This window comes from Saccostrea cucullata, unplaced genomic scaffold, assembly GCF_032062105.1.
Source record: "Saccostrea cucullata isolate Sc308-1 unplaced genomic scaffold, CSIRO_AGI_Scuc_v1 ctg586, whole genome shotgun sequence".
Lineage (NCBI taxonomy): Eukaryota > Metazoa > Mollusca > Bivalvia > Ostreida > Ostreidae > Saccostrea > Saccostrea cuccullata.
The window spans coordinates 338,657-360,972 of NW_026931374.1; the positions used below are offsets into that span (position 1 = coordinate 338,657).

Consider the following 22,316-nt stretch of genomic DNA (forward strand, 5'->3'; position numbering starts at 1 on the left):
GTCCGTCTGTCTGTCTGTAAACTTTTCACATTTTCTTCTCAAGAACCCCTGGGCCAATTTCAACCAAACTTGCCACAAAGCATCCTTGGGTGAAGGGGATTCAAGTTTGTTCAAATGAAGGGCCACGCCCTCATTCAAGGGGAGATAATTGGGAATAAATGAAAATTTGGTGGTATGCTTTAAAAATCTTCTTCTTAAAGATGAAACTTATGGGGAAACATCATCAGGTAGTGTAGATTCAAGTTTGTTCAAATCATGACCCCCGGGGGTAGGGCGGGGCCAAAATGGCCGACCAAAGTTTTACATAGAAATATATAGGAAAATTCTTTAAAAATCTTCTTCTCAAGAATGACAAAGCCATAATTCATCATATTCATATGGAAACATCCTCAGGTAGTGTAGATTCAAGTTTGTTCAAATCATGACCCCCGGGGGTAGGGCGGGGCCAAAAGACCAAAGTTTTACATAGAAATATATAGGAAAATTCTTTAAAAATCTTCTTCTCAAGAATGACAAAGCCATAATTCATCATATTTATATGGAAGCATCCTCAGGTAGTGTAGATTCAAGTTTGTTCAAATCATGACCCCCGGGGGTAGGGTGGGGCCACAATGGCTGACCAAAGTTTTACATAGTAATATATAGGAAAATTCTCTAAAAATCTTCTTCTCAAGAATAGCCTAGCCATGATTGATCATATTTACATGGAAGCATCCTCAGGTAGTGTAGATTCAAGTTTGTTCAAATCATGACCCCCGGGGGTAGGGCGGGGCCACAATGGCCGACCAAAGTGTTACATAGAAATATATAGGAAAATTCTTTAAAATCTTCTTCTCAAGAATAGCCTAGCAATAATTGATCATATTTATATGGAAGCATCCTCAGGTAGTGTAGATTCAAGTTTGTTCAAATCATGACCCCTGGGGGTAGGGCGGGGCCACAATGGCCGATCAAAGTGTTACATAGAAATATATAGGAAAATTCTTTAAAAATCTTCTCATGAACAGCCAAGCCATAATTGATCATATTTATATGGAAGTATCCTCAGGTAGTGTAGATTCAAGTTTGTTCAAATCATGACCCCCGGGGGTAGGGCGTGGCCAAAATGGCTGACCAAAGTTTTACTTAGAAATATATATGAAAATTCTTTAAAAATCTTCTTCTCAAGAATACTGTGCCAGGAAAGATCATATTTATAGGGAAGCATCCTCAGGTAGTGTAAATTCAAGTTTGTTCATATCATGACCCCCGGGGGTAGGGCGGGGCCACAATGGCCGACCAAAGGTGCTCAGGTGAGCGATGTGGCCCATGGGCCTCTTATTTAACATTTGGGGTTTAATATATAAAATAAATAAGAGATATAGGAAATATAGATGTGAAATATTAAATAATAATTAACACCACTTGAGCAAAATATTTTTGTTTTACAACATATAAACAACTATTTTGAATAAATTATTCTTATTTGCAAAAAATAATTTGTTTATTTCAATGCAAAAACAGATTTTGTAAGCAATTAAACGTATCGTGATACATATCGTATCGTGGCTTAAATATCGTGATACGTATTGATATAGAAAAAGTTGTATCGTCCCAGCCCTATTTTGTAGGAGATCTGTAGTCTAGGTTGACTAATTTAAGTCTGGTTTTGTAGGAGATCTGTAGTTTCCTGGAAAACCAGTCCATGTGGTTTGTGGAGACGGCGGACATGTTGGCCAAAATGGCGCGAGAAACACTGGTCAATGCAAGGTCTGGTTCATTTTTATCACTTGAACAAATTATGAATCATTTTATGACTTGTCTATTATAAAATTGTAAAAGAACAAATTTTTAAAGTGGGATTGATTTGTATTTTAATTTAAAAAGGAAATCTTTGTTTGAAATAATATTAACTTTTGTGTGAATTTTAACTGCATTGATTTTTGCACCTGATGAATTTATTTAATCCTGTGACCAGTAACTTGATTTTTGTGTTTCTATAGGCTGCCCACGTTTTCCCTGCCCTGTGCCATTGATGTCCTGACCCTGGGGACGTATCCTAGACTCCCCTCCTGTATCCGGGTATGTGTCACACATTGTTTTCCCTTTATTTTAAAGTAAAGGGTTAGAGATCAATTGTAACAGGCCAGGGGCCGAGGTTTATACACAGAAACTCTGTGGACATTGCAACAAATTTTTATTTCAAAACGGCATTTTTGTCAATTGAAGCGGTCAATTTGGCCGGTAGCCGGTTCTTTGGGAAAACACTGGTCATACCCCCCATTGCCAAACACAAGTATTATATCAAAGAGACACAGATGATGATAATATTTCATTGAAGAAGTTGTACATCATGATTTGAATTGTCATCTAATACTGTCTTTTGGCTAATTATTTTCTTTCTGAATAATGTTTGTGTATGGAGCTTTTAGAAATTGAAAGATAGAGCTATCATGTTCGTACAATATCGTGTAGTTAACTTTCATTTTATTACATTTATTTAAGGTTTCTCAGTCTGTTTGAATTTATCTATATATCTGTTGTGTTACAGGATAAGATTGTCCCTCCAGATGCTATAACGTCAGCTGAGAAAAGACAGACTTTACAGAGATTGACACAAGTCATACAATACAGGCTAGTGGCCACAGATCTCCCCCAACAGATGAGGAAACTCAAAGTGGGTAAGATATAGGTCACACAATACAGGCTGACAACCCACCCCCCAGCAGATGAGGAAACTGATAGTGGCTTAAACATTGATTGTTTGTGTATTTTTATCATCAAGGGAAATGACTTGTTGGGTATCACTAGATCACACAATGCAAATGAGAGAGATAAATGAAAGTAGGAATGACTGATCACATACTATAAATTTTAACAGATTGTTTCTATAAAGTGAAAAAATACAAAGCATGGAAACTTCTTAACTCATACTAACAAAACATGAAGAGTAAATGATTTTAAAGATTTTATGGTTTTAATCAAAAGAGAATGAAGATGCCAGGTGTAAGACCTGAAATCCACAGTCATCAAATCTTCTCGTGATTATTTCATACAATTTTTTTTTTTCATTCCAGAAAATGGTCGGGTGAAATTTCATGTTGAACATGAATTTGAGGTAAGATTTTGTCCCTTGGACATGTTGGATAATTTATTTTTGTCTGAATTTGTCTATTACACTGTTAGACTTGATGAAATATGGACTTTTCATTAATTGTTGTTGCAAAATTCAAATACATGTATAGACTTTACACTTAAAATTTATTGCAAAATTGAGAGAAAAAATTGATGTCATATACTGTTCATATAAATAGTATCTGTAAACATGACATAATTTTCCAGGCCACGCTGACCTTGATGGGGGACAGTCCTAAGATTCCGTGGAGATTACTGGACATCAGTCTACTGGTGGAGGATCCAGAAACTGGGGGTGTGTAACTGTATAGCTATTCTCATGTAAAGTAATCATTTCAAGGCCTTTCATTTCTGTCTTTTACCTATTTCAATACACTGTACGTGTAATAAATTATGGTTGTCAAATTGGGTAAAAAAAAAAAGATTAACGATTTTCATATAAATTCATTTCCATTTAATATTACATTAAACTAAAAAAAAAGACGTACATGTATGTAAAAGATTTGATATTATTTGTATGTTTTTACTTGAGTTAAAATTTGGCATAATTTTTTTTTACACAAGGAGCTTAGCTACCTGTAATAAATGCTAAACTCTAATCTACAAGTCTGCAGATGCTGTCAAGTTTATCAATGGTCACTGTGGCCTTCTGTTACAGATGGGAAATCCCTGGTGCACTCTCTACAGATTAACTACATACATCAACTGGTCCAGTCACGCCTGATGGACAATGAACGACCTCTACACGACCTCTACAGAGTCCTACGTATCCTCTGATTGGACAATTCAAATCTAATGATGTCATAAATAGTTCTTTTATTTATTCCAATGAATTGGAGTAGTAGAAAAAATGACAAAATGATTTGTCATTCTTAATCAGACTGGTTAAGAATATTTTGAAATACCTGTAAATGCATGTTTAAAGAGATATTTAAGTTACAGCAAAAAAAAAAAAATCAATATTGTTTTTTTGTAAAATTAATAATGTGTGTTTTTGGCCTAAGCTTGTTAAGTGTTTGAAAAACAGAAAAAGCATTGCAAACACTGTTTTCGATTAGGCTTGTTTAACCTTGCTCAGATTATTGTTTACAAATGAGGATTATGTGTTTAATTTTTTTGTTGATTCTTAACTTCTATAGATACCTTCTGTCTTTCCTTACAACTTGAGGTCCTACATTCTCAGGTAAAAGTTCTCATCATCACTGATAAGACGAGAAATCTCTGGAGAAAAATTTCCCTTGATATACTTGCTGTTCATTTATTTGTATGATATATGTAGGAATTATTTTGTACACTGTGTATGCAATTTGGGAGGGAAAAAATATTAATATGATGAATTTTGCTTGAGCTTCAGTAACATTCTATCCTAGCTAGTTAAGAGTCTTATTTCATCATCATTTTCGTTTAAATATTAGATCTAATTTGAAATGTAAAACATTTCAATATCAAATTAGTGCAGTTTCTTAAAGAAATTTTGAATTATTTGTTCCAGACACAGAGGTTGATCAAGGACCGGATGGGAGATAGTATATGTGTAGAGAAATACGACATCGGGAAATGTTTGTCTGTGTCCTACTGGAGGTAAGGAATGGTTTCATGGCAGGCCTCACTTTTGTTAGCCCACCTGAGCCGAAGGCTCAAGTGAGGTTTTCTGATCAAAATTTGTCCGTTGTCTGTCATTGTTGTTGTCGTCGTAGTCGTTGTCATTGTAAACTTTTCACATTTTCATCTTCTTCTCAAGAACCACTGGGCCAATTTTAACCAAACTTGCCACAAAGTATCTTTAGATGAAGGGGATTCAAGTTTGTTCAAATGAAGGGCCACGTCCTTTTCCAAGGGGAGATAATCATGAATTTGTTAAAAATTAATGCCATTTTTAAAAAATCTTCTTCTCCAGAACCGCTGGGCCAGGAAAAATGAAACTCATGTGAAAGCATCCTTAGGTAGTGTAGATTCAAGTTTGTTCAAATCATGACCCACGGGACAAGGGTGGGGCCAAAATGGCCGACCCAAGTTTTATATATAGGAATATATAGGAAAAATCTTTAAAAATCTTCTCCAGAACCACTGGGCCAGGAAAGATGAAACTCATGTGGAATCATCCTCAGGTAGTGTAGATTCAAGTTTGTTCAAATCATGACCCCCGGGGCAAGGGTGGGGCCAAAATGGCCGACCATAGGAAAAATCTTAAAAAATCTTCTTCCCCACAGCCACTGGGCCAGGAAAGATGAAACTCATGTGGAGTCATCCTCAGGTAGTGTAGATTCAAGTTTGTTCAAATCATGACCCCCGGGGCAAGGGTGGGGCCAAAATGGCCGACCATAGGAAAAATCTTAAAAAATCTTCTTCCCCACAGCCACTGGGCCAGGAAAGATGAAACTCATGTGGAGTCATCCTCAGGTAGTGTAGATTCAAGTTTGTTCAAATCATGACCCCCGGGGCAAGGGTGGGGCCAAAATGGCCAACCCAAGTTTTACGTAGGAATATATAGGAAATATCTTTAAAAATCCTTCTCCAGAACCACTGGGCCAGGAAAGATGAAACTCATGTGGAATCATCCTCAGGTAGTGTAGATTCAAGTTTGGGCAAATCATGAGCCCCAGGGCTAGGGTGGGGCCAAAATGGCCGACTCAAGTTTTACATAGGGATATATGGGGAAACCTTTTAAAATACTTCAAAGCTATGATTAGTGATATTTATATGGAATCATCCTCAGGTAGTGTAGATTTTAGTTTGTTCAAATGATGAACGCCTGGAGGGAGGGGGGGGGGGTGTAAATTCAAGCCTGATGTGCTCAGGTGAGCGCTGTGGCCCCTGGGCCTCTTGTTTTGAAGTACATGTATTGTCCCAGACAATAGATACTTGTCATTTGAGTAACTAAATTTTAAATAATTCATTGTTCAATAATTTGTTGATTTTGTTTACAGGGATCCAACCAGAAGAGAGAAATCACAGGAGGCTTTGTGTGAGTTTATTGTTTATGTTTCCATAGCAACCACATTGCCTTAATTTACTAAAACTCTATAATTTTTTTTTTCTGCAAGTGAGACGAACCTTTTAAAATTTTAAAGTCAATTAAAGTTCAGTTCCTTAATTAAAAGTCTAATATTTGATTTATTTTGAAAATAAAGAATTTAGAGAAAAAAACTGATGCAGATTTCTCAAAAAATACCTACACCTTACTAAAGCACTGAAATGTGTTATATAATCAGTTACAGGATTATTGAAGCAGCCATTCTGCTTGATGTATTCATGTATTTCGCATTAGTTGAACCACATTTTATCGTTTTTCAAATGGCAGTGTTCCGGTTGAGTGTAAACATTTAGAACATACCTCATTGTTTGCTCTACAGTGTTCCGGCTGAGTGTACACGTGGCGGAGGATGACGACGGGCGGCCCCTCCAGATCAGTCACTTCCCCTCCATGTCTGTAGAAGAGAGCTCCAGGGTGGGGCTGGCCATCAAGAGCAACCACCTGTCAATGGAGAGACTGCTGATACAGACCATAGAGGTCCGAGGGCTCGTCAAGTTAAAGGTAGGTACTACATACAGACCATAGAAGTCCGCGGGCTAGTCAAGTTAAAGGTAGGAATTATAACATACAGACCATAGAGGTCCGGGGGCTTGTCAAATTAAAGGTGAGCAAATATGTAGTATAAAGTTGTCTTTACAAGACTATCACAAAAAATTGTTGAAGCAAGTTTGAAGTCCCAAATTTTTCATAAGATTTTGTACTTCATCAAAATCTTAAATCCCTGAAATTTTCTCTGTTCTTTTCTTTGCTCTGTCCATTTAGAGATAAAAAAGATTGGAACATAATGAAATTAAAGGCAATTTTTTTTTATTCTTGGTAAAACAGTGTAAAATTACCAGGGTTAAAGCAGCCTACTTATACTGTCTCATTAATCCCCTGCTGACACATTATATCTGATTTCCTTCACAGGACCTGGCGAAGGATTTACAGAAGTTCACAGAAGGAGCTTGTAAGTAAATAATGCTTCAGTCTCCTGAATTGTACATATGGGTGATTTAACGAAATAGTACTTTAAAGTTTGTGAATAGGCCCCATATTTCTGCCTGTTTGTTTTATAGGTGAGATTCGTGACCTGCCTAATGCCCTACACGTCCCCCTACTAGAGCCCTCCATGGAGTCTGAAAAGCTGAGGGTGATGGTGGACTGTCAGCGGGGAAACCTACTGGCCTCTATACCCGCCGCTAAAGGTAAAAGATTCTAGTATGTGAAATGGCATTCTAAGAGTGAAGATTAATCAGGGACACCCAGGTGGTGGTATAATTGTGTAAAGGTAAAAGATTATAGTTCATGTATGTATAGCCAGTAAACTGACATTCCACGAGTAAAGATATAAATCTTGTTAATTGTTGGCTATTTAGTTTGTTAAAAACAAAAATTTTAAAAAAACACCCCAGAATGCAACTATGATAAAAACAATCTGTAAATAAGTGGAATTGAAGCATGCACTGGGGGGTTAAATATTTTTATATTATTAATGTTATCATCATTCTCAGGACATTGAAATACATGTACTTTCTACAATTTATAAAGATGCACAAATCTCATTCATTTCTGTTTTACAATTAATCTTATACAGTGAACACATCTAAGTAGTGTACTGTTATTGTTATTTTATTTGGTAGATGTACAAGAGGTAGAAGATTTAGAGGATGCTTTAAATGGAGACAGGAAAAGTTTGGACAGACTCATTAGAAATCTGAGGTAAATGTCCCTATCTAGTCAAGGGATTCTCCCGAATTATTGTAATTATAGCTGTTGCTTTTAAGAGAGGCTAAATGCCACATACTCCCTGTATGTTCCATAGTAAGTAGAGATCTATTTTTAACTAAGTAAATTGAAATAAATTTTCATGATAAGAAATCTTCTTGTAGGTGCATACTGTCTTATTCCACTTAGATTTTATGTAATTTTTAAGTTCTTTATTAATTAACATAGCTGATCTTGCAGATTACGTTTGTGTGTGATGAGGTGTGAGAAGTCGGCCCAGTACCTGCCCACCACCTGTCAGAAGCACCTGTCATTCATCAATCTGACCAATCACCCGCTAGAAAAAATCAGCAAGTCCCGCCTCTACATCAGAGTGCCAAAGCAGTCCACATTTTATCTAGTAAAACATTACTATCAAAGGATTCAATGGAATAAAAGCCAAAAGTTTTCCCAATCATTTCTTTAATAATCTTAAATTGTCCTCTGCTACTAAACCTTTTCTCCAGAGAAAGTGTGAATGAAGGGGAATAACTTTTGAAAACCATTTATGTGTTTTTGATCAATTTAAGAATTTAAAAAAGAAATTCCCAAAGGAGAGGGTGGATAATTTAGATTAGCTGCTTTTAAACCAGAAATATTTAAGGAGCGGTTGAATTTTTCAGGTGGTGGAGTTGCTAGAAGGAGACACCACGGTGAACTATAAATATTACCTGCTGGACACCACGCAGTGTACCGTGGACGGCTCGGAGATTGACATCAGTGACGATCCCTGCTCCAAGCTTTATCTGAAGGCTGGGAGACTTATACCACTGGACGTCTACTCCTTCATCCACGGACCATTCACCAAAATTTATGGTGTGTAAAGTTTATTATATACAAGATTCTTCATAAATTTTATGATGAATAGAAATTTATGGGTTTTTTGTTGACTAAAAAAAGTAAATTAAAGGTAAAAAGAAAGTTAAATAGATTTTGGTTCATTGTAAACTATTTTCAAAGCTGATAAAGATAAAATTCATTTGTCAGAAAAATTACAGTCCATTAAAGGTGCAAATACAGATATAAAAGGATATGAAAATGCTTTTTTATCATACATACAAATGTATCTGTATTGTAGATGAGCAAGAACAAAGTAATATTGAGAGCAAGAGAAGAAAGAGGAAGGTAGGGTTTATAAATGTATTCTATCCATGCTTAACTGTGACATGATAATCATATTTTTGAATTTAAATAATATCTGGTCTATTCTATCAAACACCTATTTGCATTAGGTAGAGCAGAGCATTTCTTTGAAAACAGACAAGTTACATTTATCTCGAAAGGGGCAGCTTTCATGCAGACCAATATAATTTTTTTTTATCTGCAATTAAAATTGTGTTGAGAATCTTGATAATATATCTTACAAACAATATTTTTAGATAATGCTTGGGGAGTTGAGAGAACCTCCTGTGAAGAAAACCAAAGGACACCCATATTTTAGTCCAGAGCTAGCGTACATCCTAGCCAGCTGTGAGGAGAGAATCCCACTCGTCAACTTAGGACTAGAGGTAAAATCTCATTATACACTTAATACGAAAAGATCCCACAATTCAAATTTTGACTAGAGATCTAACTAGTCATTGTAGGAGTACAGGTTAAATCCCACAAGTTAACTTAGGAGTAAAGGTAGGATTTTCTACTAGTCAACCAACATAAGATCTTTGGTTAATTTTGAATAAGAATTGAGATCCCTCAAGTCAATTTATAACAAAACAACTATGATATCTGGTCATAATTCAGAACTGGAGGTTAGATTCCTCTAGACATGTACTTGTAGGTCTTCAGATAAGATAGTTTTAGCACACAGAATTCTAGAAAAAAGAACATTAGAACAATATTACGAAATAGCTTTGTACAGGCTGTATTATACTATTACTTTCCATATTTTATGATTTTTGACGTTTTTTGTTACAGTTTGAGAAGAATGGTGTAGTTCACACAGGTGTTCAAGCTGATTGTGAGGGAACCTGCTTTTGTCTCTCTCTCCTCAGGTACACTTACTGTATATGTACCGGTATACAGTGGACCTTCAGATATCCGGACGCCAGATATTCGGATGCTTCAGTATCCGGACAATTTTTCTTCAGAACGAAATTTTTATATGTTATTCTGTCTTGTTTAACTAGTGATTCATATATCCGGATGCTTCACATATCCGGACAAATTGACTGGGAACCAAAGCATCCGGATAAATGAGGGTCCACTGTACTTACATGACCAAGTGTCAACATCTATCATTTATGTGCACCAGTATTTGTTAGATAGATCACATATTTGAAGTTCTGTGAACTTTTCAGCATGCCTGATGTGGAAGGTTTGGGAGAGGGAATGTGTGATATGGTGAAAAAAGTGCTACTGTCAATCAAAGTCAGGATCCTTAGTAAACCAATGAGAAACTGGATTGTAGAGGTGAAAAAAAAATTAATCAGAAACAAGCTTTCATAGACTAACTCACCCAATGGGAAACAAGATTGTATAGGAAAAGCAGCTAGTAAGATGTTGAGTTGGGGAAGAAAAATGATGAATTGATCCAAGCAAGATAATAGAAATGCCTTGTCAATAAATAAAAATTGAAAAACAACAAAAAGGAGTGTTGAAAAAAAAAAAGAAATGCAATTTACTCTCAGGGCTATTCCAGAAAAAAATGTATGGGAGGGTTGGACGGCACTTCATATATTTTTGTATGGGTAATGGGGACTGGGGCAATTAAATTTGCATGGGTGGTTGTCTTCATCCGATATATTTTTAGATGGGTGGTTGCACTTACCCTCACAAATAATCAATTGCAAAGACTTCCTTTTCATTTTGTATAAGCCAGTAAATATTGATACATGTATTTATTTAAAAAAAAAACGTCATAAACCGTTAAGAAGTGTGTTTACATCGAAAGTGAAAGTAGAATCGAACAACCCGGAAACAAGGGCAGATAATTATAAAAGCACATGGTGTAATGACAGTGGAGGATTGGGACACGATTTCTTTATGTTCTTGTGTTCTTTGTTGCTTCCAGCTCAAGTTTCACTCCAGCAAATTATTCAAACGTGATTACTTGGTTAATTAAATGATATTAGAAACAATCAGACAGATCGTTTGATTAAAACCGAAAGTAGAAAAAAACGTATCTGATAATAAACATTTTAGAGCATGACTGTGGAGTTTGCAAGTCAAATATTTTACTTGATACCAAATACGGTGTAAAATAATGTTTATATATAACAGGGTTTGCAATAATATACATGTATTATGTCAATACATACCAATCCTTAACCTGTTGAGTGTTACCTCGAATACATTTCAATTTTTAACCCGGCCATAACATACAAATGAATTTTAAAAATTTAAAAATATACTTCAGAAACAAGTGCCTGCACGGTTGTAAGGTGGGATTGAGATTTCATTTTTCTTTCACATCCCACTAAATAGACAATGCCCTTCATAACTACAAAACTTAAGTGCCCCCCCCCCCCCCCCAAAAAAAAAAAAAAAACCCAAAATAAACAGAAACCTATAGGCTATAGCAGGAACTCTGGACTTAACTAAAAAAAATAATAAGCTGATTGTAAAATCTTACAAAACTTTTGTTTCTGTAAAAATTTGCATAAAGATATCTTTTTAAATTGTTTTCAAAAAAGATTAAAACTAATTTTCAAAGTAATAAAAAATTAAAGTTTTGTGCATAATATTTAGATTTGCATCATATTTATTTTGTTTCTTTTTAATTGAGTCTATTGTTTGGATACATTCCAAAAGCAAACACTCATTTCAAGTTGCATAAAGTGCAAATGCTTGAAAAAAGTACCGGTACATAAAATTTTATTTTATATATACATGAAAATAACTTAAAACACATTTCTTGAAAAAATTGTTTTAAATTTAGATGGGTGGTTGTATTAAAGGCATTTTTAATTTGATGGGTGGTGGGGGAGAAAGCAATTAAAAATGTATGGGTGGTGGGGTAAAAATAAAAGTGCCTTCCACCCCCCCCCCCCCCCCATACATTTTTTTTCTGGAATAGCCCTCATATCAAATGTACATTTTTTTATTGTTTGTATATTCTTTTTTCAGTTTCTGTTCTCAAAGCCACCATTGGAAAGTTCAAACAGAAAGGAACAAGGTAAAATATACTCCTAGAATATATTATATACACTACTAAGTCAAAAACGTACTGACATTCCCATTTTTTACTGACAAACTTAGAAAATTACTGACATTGTGCTGTCGTTACTGTAAAACTTAGACAATTACTGACCTTTTTACTGCCGGTACTGATAAACTTAGAAAAGTGCTAACAATCTTAGTCGGTGCTGATAAACTTAGACAATTACTGACCCGTTTACTGTCCCTGCTGAAAAACTTAGACAAGTGCTGACATTTACTGATAATTACTGTCCCTATTGTTCTCGCTCTCGGGGAGGCTGCAGTGGTGTGAAATTGATTTTTTTTATTTTACTATAGATTATTATTTCATTTATTTGTTTTTTCATATAATTTTTAACTATGTCCAGATGATATCTTTAAAAAAAAAAAAGCTTCTTTGATCTATTTATACAAAATTGATTTGTAAAAAAAATATTTTCAAGAGAAGGGATAAAATTTCAATACCTTCAAAAAGATAAGCAATGTAAAACAAAATAAAAATCTTCCTTTAGTAGTGAGATATGAAATTTTACAGAGGTCTTTTCCTTTTTATAATAAAACAATGTTATTACTTGACATGCATTTTATAATATTTTCTTAATAAACATTGACTCCCTGACTTTCTTTAATGTTAATTTGAAGAATTAAACTGTTAGGTTAGATGTGTTTTGTTCAATTTTAATTCAATTTATTCAAATTAGTTTGAATAATTTCAATAAACTCATAGCGCGCGGTGAGGCCCTGGGTGTCCCCTTTTGAGGAAAGGCGTTTGTTATAGTTTTCATATTATGTAAAAATTTTAATGATGTGGAGGCCGCCCATATTTTTTTTGTGCAGTCAAACATACCCGAATCCAAGCATTTGCAAGAAGAAACCAAAATTAAAAGACAGTCGGAGGATTTAAATAAAAAAAAGACTTATTATTTGATTCATTGGGCAAGGGGGGGGGGGGGGCGGGGGGCTACGGGCCTGCATTGATCATTGATCCTTTGATATTCATTGATTTAGTTACTGTCCGCATTATTCTTTTAAAATAATGTACATCTTTTACCTGATTTTCGAATCTGGATTTTCTAGATCCCCACCTGGAAGTGTTATATTAATTCAAATAAATAAAAAACTATGACATTTTATATTATCATCTTTTGTCTATGCATACTCCTGAAACAAAACTTTGATAGAAATTTATTTGAATGTTCTTTTCAATTAGAGTGTCGGTAGACGTTCACATGAATCTAATTTCTTTCTGTCTTTTCAAATTGAAATGGGGGGGGGGGGGACGAACTAAATGAAGAACGATGAACACGTACTTATTTATTTTAATAAAGTAGAACACATAATTAATATCACCCTCTGGTTTTCTCGACCAATGTGATTAATTGGGGAATTAGCTGTGGCTGATGTGAAAAACTCACAATCACAGAATAGATCTAAAAAGACAGAATCAAATCTTTAGAATTTCAATGAACTTTATTATTAGAGACCAGATCGGAAAGATAGTTATAGATAAGTTTAAACTTTAGATTTAAACTTTTGATGTAACATTAATACTGCGTTTAAGTTTGTACTCCTTTTTATCTGTTTAGGTAAAAAAAAATTAATAAATTTAATAAACTTAATAAATCGGCGTTTCATAGCTTTGTTCGGTATTGAAACCAGTATCATGATTTTACAGTAACACTGTGCTTTTTATTCGAGTCGTTTACCTGGTATCCAGCCCAATTACATAATCATTCAACATACAATCGGAAACTCTGTGAAGCACCTGTGTGTAGAAGAAATCGCCTGAGGCGATCCGAGTGTGTACGGTAGCGGGTAAAGAAGACAATAGGTGTCACTGCAGCATTATACAGAAGAACACTCGCCAGATTTCACTGGAAGTTAGTTACGCAACATTACGGCGACAGGTAGACTCTTCTTCAAGACAGTTTGAATTTGAGAAATTCAACACCAACACATACGTAATACAAATATGCAATCTACAATCCTTCAACCTCTTCTTAGATTAAATAAATATTTTTTTTAATATACCGACGTAAGATAAAATTAACGATTAATGAAAAAGAAGATTGATGTCAAAACCAACCGGGGAAAGGCACAAATTGTTTAAAGATTTAAGCAGAAATAAATATATGAGAAGGGGTACATTACATCCAAAGTTTTGTAAAAATTACTGGTTCCTTATATTTTTTGTTAAGTCGTGTTAATGTGTGTGTGTGGGACAGTGGAGTGAGGAATTTGTTTGATTATTAATCAAATAAAAAAGTTCATAGTATATTTTCAATTAAAAAATCAAACACAATTTATATGCAGCAGTATTATGACAATAAAAAAAATCAGCCGGGGTTTAACTATACATGTATTTTAAACTTTGCCTGGGTCGATATTGATTTTTTGGAGAAAGAGAGAGAGAGAGAGAGAGAGAGATGAATGGTATCTCGTCACGGATGATAGTGGGAACCTACAGTTAGCGAATAATCTTAATCTTATGAAAAGGAAAGATGTTAATGAAACCTGAATCAAATAAATAACGATTACGGGACGGGTATAAATTGATCAAATGGACAAAGAAATTTGCATCATTCAAAAAACTTAAACATTTTTATAAATCGTATTCAAGTACCGGTATACTAGATTTTTTTCATGCAATGTGAGTGCATAGAAGGGGGGGGGGGGGTTATACATGTATGCTAGAGGGTTCGAAATAAATATTTGTGAGCACTGGTTCGACGGACTAATGACTTCCAATTTTCAATACTTCGTAAAATATTTTACTAGACAAGTCCGCATTCTGCCTTATTATTAGTATGTTAACATCACAACACCCTACGCCTACCTACTTTAATGAGATGAAATTTAATATCAGCACATAAAATTAAAATAATTCAAATTTACCGATAGCTACAGGGGGAAAATGGAAGGTACAAAACATGTAATATAATAATTATTTTTGTTAAAATTGATTCATGATTAAAAATACTTGAAGATTAAGTTTAAAAACTAAATAGTGATAATCCCCTCGGCAATGTGAATAAACGCAGCACTTCTCAAGTATTTAAGTAAGTTAAAGTGTCAATACTGTTTGTATCTTTAAGAGAGAGAGAGAGAGATAGAGAGAGAGAGGGAGGGAGAGAGAGAAGAAAAATATTTGAGAATGGTGCTACTGCTAATTACCGCTGACCTAGTAAATATAAATATTTTCCGTAAGATTTCTATAACTGCTAGTACATAAATTTTTATTACTAGTCTGATAATTATTTATTAGTGTCGGACTTACAGACATTGGGTACTTATGAACCCTGCGTAATCGATCAACCAACCATTCATTTAGATATAATGTTTTCAGTAACAAAATCGACAAGGCATAGTACAAGTTTATATATGGAACACTGTACTGTTCAATAAGGGAACTCCCGTATGAGCAAATGGACACCGGAAATCTTAAACAGGGGTATATAATTATATGACTTGTACAGATGTCCGAGAACATTAGGAAACTAAATTACCTAATAAAGATCAGTAATTATTCAATATTTAGAAGATTTCCTTTTTTAACAAGAGAAATCTGTCCTGTTTGTGAAAAGAAAATTGATACGACTAGCTTTCCGATCGTGAAAACAAGGGGGGGGGTCTCAACATTAAAGTCAGATATCTGTCTGCAAAGAAATAAATAGATGAAAACTAACTTGATGATTAATTAATTTTAATACTTTAATTAAACAGGGATAGATATATTCAACACATAAATTTAAACTTGATTTACTCATAGTTAATTTCAAATCATATTCTGAATTATTTTACAGATGTCAATAATATTTAGATTAAAAAAATGATAACTGCCTGGGATTTTTTTTTTCATCAAAAATTAAAATAAGACTGTTTTTAATTTATGCAAAGTATAACACACAGTCATTTTCACACCATTGCAGCCTCCCCGAGAGCGAGAACAATAGGGACAGTAATTATCTGTAAATGTCAGCACTTGTCTAAGTTTTTCAGCAGGGACAGTAAACGGGTCAGTAATTGTCTAAGTTTATCAGCACCGACTAAGATTGTCAGCACTTTTCTAAGTTTATCAGTACCAGCAGTGAAAAGGTCAGTAATTGTCTAAGTTTTACAGTAACGACAGCACAATGTCAGTAATTTTCTAAGTTTGTCAGTAAAAAATGGGAATGTCAGTACGTTTCTGACTTAGTAGTGATACATGTAGCAATTTTATACTAATCAAGGATATAATTTATTAATAGAAAAGACTCAAGAAACTACATACAGAATTTGAATGACTACTTTTGGCAGGTCCTGTACAGAGAGTTCACATCATGATGGAGCTAAATATAGATAACCTGAAGAAAGTGGTCAAGGACATCCTGGATGAGTGGGCAGGCATCTGTCACCTGTATAGTATTGTTCACGACTTTGCAGAAATGTACACAGGTATGTGACTATGTGTTTTCTTGGAATAAGTATTAGACAAAATTATTAGAGAATTCAATCACCAGTGATTTTGCAATCGAGATGTGATTTTTGAAGTACAGTGGACCCTCATTTATCCGGACGCTTTGGTTCCCAGTCTATTTGTCCGGATATGTGAAGCATCCGGATATCTGAATCACCAGTTAAACAAGACAAAATAGACTTTAAAAAATTCGTTCCCATGAAAAATCGTCCGGATGCTGGAGCATCCGGATATCTGGCAACCGGATATCTGAAGGTCCACTGTATCACAATTAATGATGGAATGTGTAGTTCTTCTTTATAAAGTTTGCTTTATTTAATATGATTACTATATTAAATATCACATCACTTTATTTCAGATGTGAGGACAGAGCTTGGATCAACAGTAGACATATATTCCTATGATTATCGTAAACTGTCAATGTTATACGGACCTAACAGAACTAGTCTGGTAAATAGTCTTACAGTAAAAACTTCAATCATAATGTAAATCTTGATTTCGAATAACTTGTTAAACTTTTGTAATAAATATACACAACTGAACCCTTTTTAACTTTTTAACATATTAAAAAGCTTGAAACAAGGATTTCTTTATCATCTAGATTGTGACTATGTATTTGTTCCAATTGTTTACAATTTGTATTTGTAGATAAACATACAGTGGAAGGGTGATGCCAAGCAGTTTAATGTGACCCTGGGGACTGTGGGTAGTTCTACGACAGTCAATCCACACACCATACTTCTCTCTCAGTTCCAGCGGGAGCTCAACCACACTCGCTCACTGGCACAGATATGTCAGGTAAGACACCCTGGCCCCCATGCCTCTGAGCAAACACTTTTTATCTCACCCATTCCACAGGTGCACACAATCACCACATCATAAAGACTGATACTTTCTACTGACATATGAAAATCTCACTACTTCAGTGGCTCAACCTTTTTTCTCTCACTCTGACTCATACTTCGGTGACTAATATCATTTTAGTCCATATATACACAGCACTTGAGGAAGGAACACACAATGTTCACAAGGACAAGCTCCTGACGCATAAAGTCTTCAGCCCTCAAACTCACATTATTTGTTAGAATCATTCAGCTACCACAATATGTCAAATAATATCCATCTATTACTACCCAGCCCACTTCTTCACAGTCACTAACAAATACATCAAAGTAAAGAGTAACCTGACTTATTTCTACATACCTGTACCTGTAGGTTCTCCATGAGACGTGGGCCCCGATGTCCTCCATTAACAAACTGAGTATGTCCCTGGTACAGGCTGCTGCTACCGTAAGTTATAAAACAATGTAGCTTCTAATAAATTGTAGATCAGACATCATTCAGCCTGTTACTTTTAACAAACTTTTCCAGTATATTCATTTCTTCTGGTTTAAGTCACTAAGCTTTCTAAATTATTATAACTGTATACTGATCCATAAGAAACTCTCAAACATGCAAATCTTTGTTTTTATTTAACAGAACGTGAAGCAGCCAATGCAGAGTTTTACAGTGATTCCACAGTCTACTACCCATGTACGAATAGCATTCAGGAATATGTATCCTTATGTTCACATGTCATGTACACCCAGGCAACGATTTAATGCATTTCATATCACTGTAGATATAATGTGAAGTTGTCTGTGCAAAAATCATAGATGTTTTAATGTAAACTTAATTTTCTGTTCTAGGATACGTATCTTTTTTGCTGCATTTTTTTTAATTTTCATGAAATCCAATGCTCTTTTGTTATCATTTCTTTAACACCTGTCAGATCATGTATTGATGTCCATTTCCGTAGTAACAAGATTGTTTCCGTTAGAGACGGGGCATACAGTTTGTTTGACAACAGCAAGGCTGTGGATGGATTCAGTCCCACATCTATGTTCAAGGTCAGTTGTCTATGTTCAAGGTCAGTCATCTATTGTCAAGGTCAGCCATCTTTGTTCAAGATCAGTTGTCTATGGTCAAGTTCAAGAACATTTACCTTTAAACATGAGTGTTAAATAAGAATCCCCAAGATTTAATAAGTGATTGTCTGCTGTGTGAATTATTTAGTGAACTGTATTGAATATCTGCTTAATATTTGATTAGACCGAAGGTAACCTAATTCTCATGTCTTCATGAATTGTATAATTTGAAATGAGAGTTAATTAAAAATAAAATTTATTCTTTGTATGTAATGTTTTGAACCATTTAAAACACACTTTGATTATACATCTTTTATTAATGTATTTTTCAGCATTTCCTGAACAAGTACGTGGATGATGCTATAACAGGCAGACACACCCACCGCATGTCCACTACAGAGGACGACAATCCACCCTCCCCCATGGACTCTATAGACATCTTCAGTCTCTCCTCCCAGCCCCCCTCTACTGGCTCCCCGGCATCTAGACAGAGGGAGACAGGCCTCAGGTTCCCCATGACCCCACCCTCCAACCCCCACACACCAGCCTCACCCAGTGCTGCCCGGATATCAGGGGTAAGTGATCTAAACTTTTGTAAGATTGTATTCATGGGAACAGATATGAGGATTTACTATAAATGTGAAAACCATGACAAAGTTGAAAATTGACAAAGGTAAAATTGTGAAAATTTTCTATTATCATGATAAATTTCACAGACTTCTTTAGCAGCACTGTTATATTCTACAAATTAAAGCATCAAAGTTTCACCCGTCGTATTTCAAAGTATCAAAATCCTCAAACTTTCGACACTTTGATAAAACCTTTTTTGTAAATGCTTGAGAACTTGCTAGTACATGTAGAAACATTTTAATTCTAGAATTCAATATGTATTTACCAAGCGATTTTTCTATGATTTAATTAAAAGGACTGTTTGTCTTTGTTACAGGTGACCCCTTCCCCCTCCACCGCTCTGATTGGCACCCCCTCCCCCAGTACCCTGCTCAATGTTGGGTCCCCGGGGAACCCTCAGCTCCACGTCCCCTCCCCAGGGTCCAGTGCTTTCGTCCCCGCCCCCTCCCCACAGTCCCTGGGGATACACATGCAGAGTCCAGCGTCAGGATTCATGGGACCACAAGGTAAGGACTGAATGATTTTATACTTAGGTGTTTATCACATGTATTTTACTTACTTGAAGGTACTCCTAATAAACTCTATATTTTTATACATTTTTGCAAGAATTTGAAGTAACATCTTAATGTATATTCTCAGAGGGTGAAGATAAAATTTATTGAAGTAAAGAACATGATAATCTGTGTTAAGTGTTGATGTGATTATCTCTATTAGGTTTAGATGTACGGTCACCTTTCACCAGTGCTAGTCTTATGTAACAGTTACTATACGATATGATTATCTGTGTCAGGTTTAGATGTGGGGTCGCCTTTCACCAGTGCTAGTCTTGCCATGCCGTCCCCAGTACAGAGGAACTGGCCTAACTCGCCCTCAGTATCTGGCCCCTCCCCTGCCTCTAGACACACCGCCCACTCCCCGGGAAACCCCGCACTACACTCCCCCCAGACACAGGTCAAGGACGGCGATCACAGCAAGTCAACAGGTGAGAGTTTAATTCAAATTTACAGGTAAGGTATCATATAGGTCACAGTTTCTAAGTTTTGCAGCAGTAAATCTACAGGGATGACATCATAGCATATCTACATGTAAGATATAAAATGTCACAGGTCGGTAAGATGTCAAGGTCACAAGAATCAACTAGGTATGGTATATGTCTACAGGAAATATCAGAGACCATAGAAAATCTACAGGACGGGTCTTGGCAAGAATATGTGTTTTAGTGTATCAGGTTATAGAGAACAGAGGACAGAAAGTGGTCTTAATTAAATGCAGAGAGCAACAGTGCTACAAAATCAAATTATAATATTTTCTTTGTTAATATCATTTGAAAATATAACATGTACTAATAATTTGTTGTTGTTATTTAAATCATAAATAACAAAAATAAAGATAGGAATACTCACATGTAATACAGAAAAAATAAAAGTGATTGCTGCTAAAAATTATTTTACTTTTTAATATGGAATATTTTCAGAGTTTCTCCCTAAACATTTGGGGAATTTTAGAGATGAGATTAATTCTTGTAAGTTTGTAAAACTAAAATCTTTGACATTGAGATTAATTTTAAAGCTGCATCAAACCTTTAATTCTCAATATGGCTTGGTAAAAGGCATTCTCTTCTCAGATTTCTGAATATCAACTAGAAGCTACTGTAACACTAATCAAACTCAGACTTTTGTTTCTTGTATATAACTTTAAAAGTCTTGTGAACATGGTTAGAAACTTTGGTCATATCTTACCATTAAGTTCTGAAGTGAAAAAATTGCATGTACATGTATACAAAACCTACTTTCAGACTTTCTACAATAAATCTGGGTTTCATTTTTCCTTCAGTGCATTTAATTTGCCATGTAAATGCAATTGCATTACAATTGTAATTTCTAATTAAATCAATTTCAGTTTTTGAATTTAAAATATGATTGCATATAATTATCATCATTAATTAAACATGTAACTGTTCCTTTACAGTGCTGAGTCACACCACCAGAATGCTTCCACAGCGAGCCTGGGCTGCGTCCATCCCCACCCTGCTATCCCATGATGCCTTTGACACCCTCTTGACCCCCAACAGATCTCAGTCCCTCCCCTACACTATATCGTCCTCCCCCCTGGAGAGGTTCCTGGGGAGTGTGTACTTAAGGAGGAATCTCCCCAGGCTGATCCAGTCTGAATCCGTAAGTCAGCAGAAATAGGGCTACAGATTCTGAGTAATACACACTAATGTTGATTTCACTCCATAAAAGGGAATAAGAAGAAAATATACATGTCATACATTTGACAGTCCTATGATATAGCTAGGTTTATTATTCTATAAATTGATACTGATTTTACTGCACCAGGTATATATTAAGTGTATATGCTTCATTTATTTGTATGGTAGTGCTACTTTGGCCACATGAGCTTTAAGCTGGTTTATATTCCCTCCATGGTTCATGTCATGTGTGTTGTTGTTCCATTAATTCTGTAAGATGATCTTTTTACAGCTGACCCCGATGCGCTCTACTGATCCCAACATAATCTCATTTAAAGTAGAGACATTACAGTTCCATGTCAGCTTTAGTAACAACCTACAGAGTCTTCATATGAATGTTCAGTCAGTACCAGGTAATATCATCTTATCTGACAAGGGGCCCATTTAGTGCAAGGACTTGTTTTTTTCCTGCCATTTATTTATGATCTCAGCCCCTTGAGCTTCATATATGAGAATTCCTCTTGTTATTTTGAAACATCTTGGAGCCAAGTTAAAGTGCTATTAAATATTCGTTTTTATTTGTTTATTATACTGCATTATTTCTCACAGCTGACCTTAATTTTTTTTTAGAACATCGAGATCAGTGGAGTATGGAAGTCCTTAACATCATCCAGCAGTACTTTGATTCCAAGGTACAATAAATACATCATACTGATATCAGTTTGTGATATATCCTGATTCAGTTCATAGTTTAACTTACATGTATCTCACTGAGTTTGGCTGTTTATCAAAATATATTTATGAAACACATTAGATGAAAGTGATTGTAATAAGTACCTGACCGTGTCAGCTACCTTGATTGTCTGTCAATTTTTTGAGCAATGGATCTTTAACTATTTTGCTTGTTTCTGTCCAGGTTGCCTGTCCTCCGTACAAAGTGAACGCCCTGAGAGCCTTCTGTAGAATACTGGAGACCCCCATCAGAATCCTCAAAGACTGTGTTCAACTCATGAGACTGGAACTGGTATTATGATGTTTTCTGTTTTGAAAAGTCAGAAAAATTAACTTAGTTTCATAAGTCAATAATATCACTACATCAGT

At 35.2% G+C, this 22,316-nt stretch overlaps 1 protein-coding gene across 3 annotated transcripts in view; it reads left to right on the forward strand.

Annotated features, from left to right (window-relative positions):
- LOC134232393 (mediator of RNA polymerase II transcription subunit 14-like) overlaps window positions 1-22,316 on the forward strand; it is a 29,259-nt gene that overhangs the window by 5,433 nt on the left and 1,510 nt on the right. Inside the window, exons 4-38 of one of the 3 annotated variants that reach the window (XM_062714345.1) lie at window positions 1,655-1,749; window positions 1,983-2,061; window positions 2,531-2,660; window positions 3,057-3,097; window positions 3,322-3,409; window positions 3,773-3,880; window positions 4,254-4,297; window positions 4,607-4,695; window positions 6,042-6,079; window positions 6,468-6,625; window positions 6,729-6,752; window positions 7,058-7,097; window positions 7,207-7,335; window positions 7,771-7,849; window positions 8,096-8,255; window positions 8,518-8,710; window positions 8,973-9,019; window positions 9,274-9,402; window positions 9,809-9,885; window positions 10,192-10,303; window positions 11,960-12,008; window positions 16,328-16,465; window positions 16,846-16,937; window positions 17,136-17,285; window positions 17,703-17,777; window positions 17,967-18,043; window positions 18,259-18,376; window positions 18,727-18,969; window positions 19,341-19,530; window positions 19,815-20,006; window positions 20,499-20,546; window positions 20,993-21,198; window positions 21,508-21,628; window positions 21,846-21,907; window positions 22,132-22,239. In XM_062714345.1, coding sequence (XP_062570329.1) covers window positions 1,655-1,749; window positions 1,983-2,061; window positions 2,531-2,660; window positions 3,057-3,097; window positions 3,322-3,409; window positions 3,773-3,880; window positions 4,254-4,297; window positions 4,607-4,695; window positions 6,042-6,079; window positions 6,468-6,625; window positions 6,729-6,752; window positions 7,058-7,097; window positions 7,207-7,335; window positions 7,771-7,849; window positions 8,096-8,255; window positions 8,518-8,710; window positions 8,973-9,019; window positions 9,274-9,402; window positions 9,809-9,885; window positions 10,192-10,303; window positions 11,960-12,008; window positions 16,328-16,465; window positions 16,846-16,937; window positions 17,136-17,285; window positions 17,703-17,777; window positions 17,967-18,043; window positions 18,259-18,376; window positions 18,727-18,969; window positions 19,341-19,530; window positions 19,815-20,006; window positions 20,499-20,546; window positions 20,993-21,198; window positions 21,508-21,628; window positions 21,846-21,907; window positions 22,132-22,239 — 3,729 coding nt within the window. Of the gene's footprint in view, window positions 1-1,654; window positions 1,750-1,982; window positions 2,062-2,530; window positions 2,661-3,056; window positions 3,098-3,321; window positions 3,410-3,772; window positions 3,881-4,253; window positions 4,298-4,606; window positions 4,696-6,041; window positions 6,080-6,467; window positions 6,650-6,728; window positions 6,753-7,057; window positions 7,098-7,206; window positions 7,336-7,770; window positions 7,850-8,095; window positions 8,256-8,517; window positions 8,711-8,972; window positions 9,020-9,273; window positions 9,403-9,808; window positions 9,886-10,191; window positions 10,304-11,959; window positions 12,009-16,327; window positions 16,466-16,845; window positions 16,938-17,135; window positions 17,286-17,702; window positions 17,778-17,966; window positions 18,044-18,258; window positions 18,377-18,726; window positions 18,970-19,340; window positions 19,531-19,814; window positions 20,007-20,498; window positions 20,547-20,992; window positions 21,199-21,507; window positions 21,629-21,845; window positions 21,908-22,131; window positions 22,240-22,316 lie in introns of all 3 variants that reach the window. The other 2 variants (XM_062714342.1, XM_062714346.1) reach the window with 2 other exon arrangements.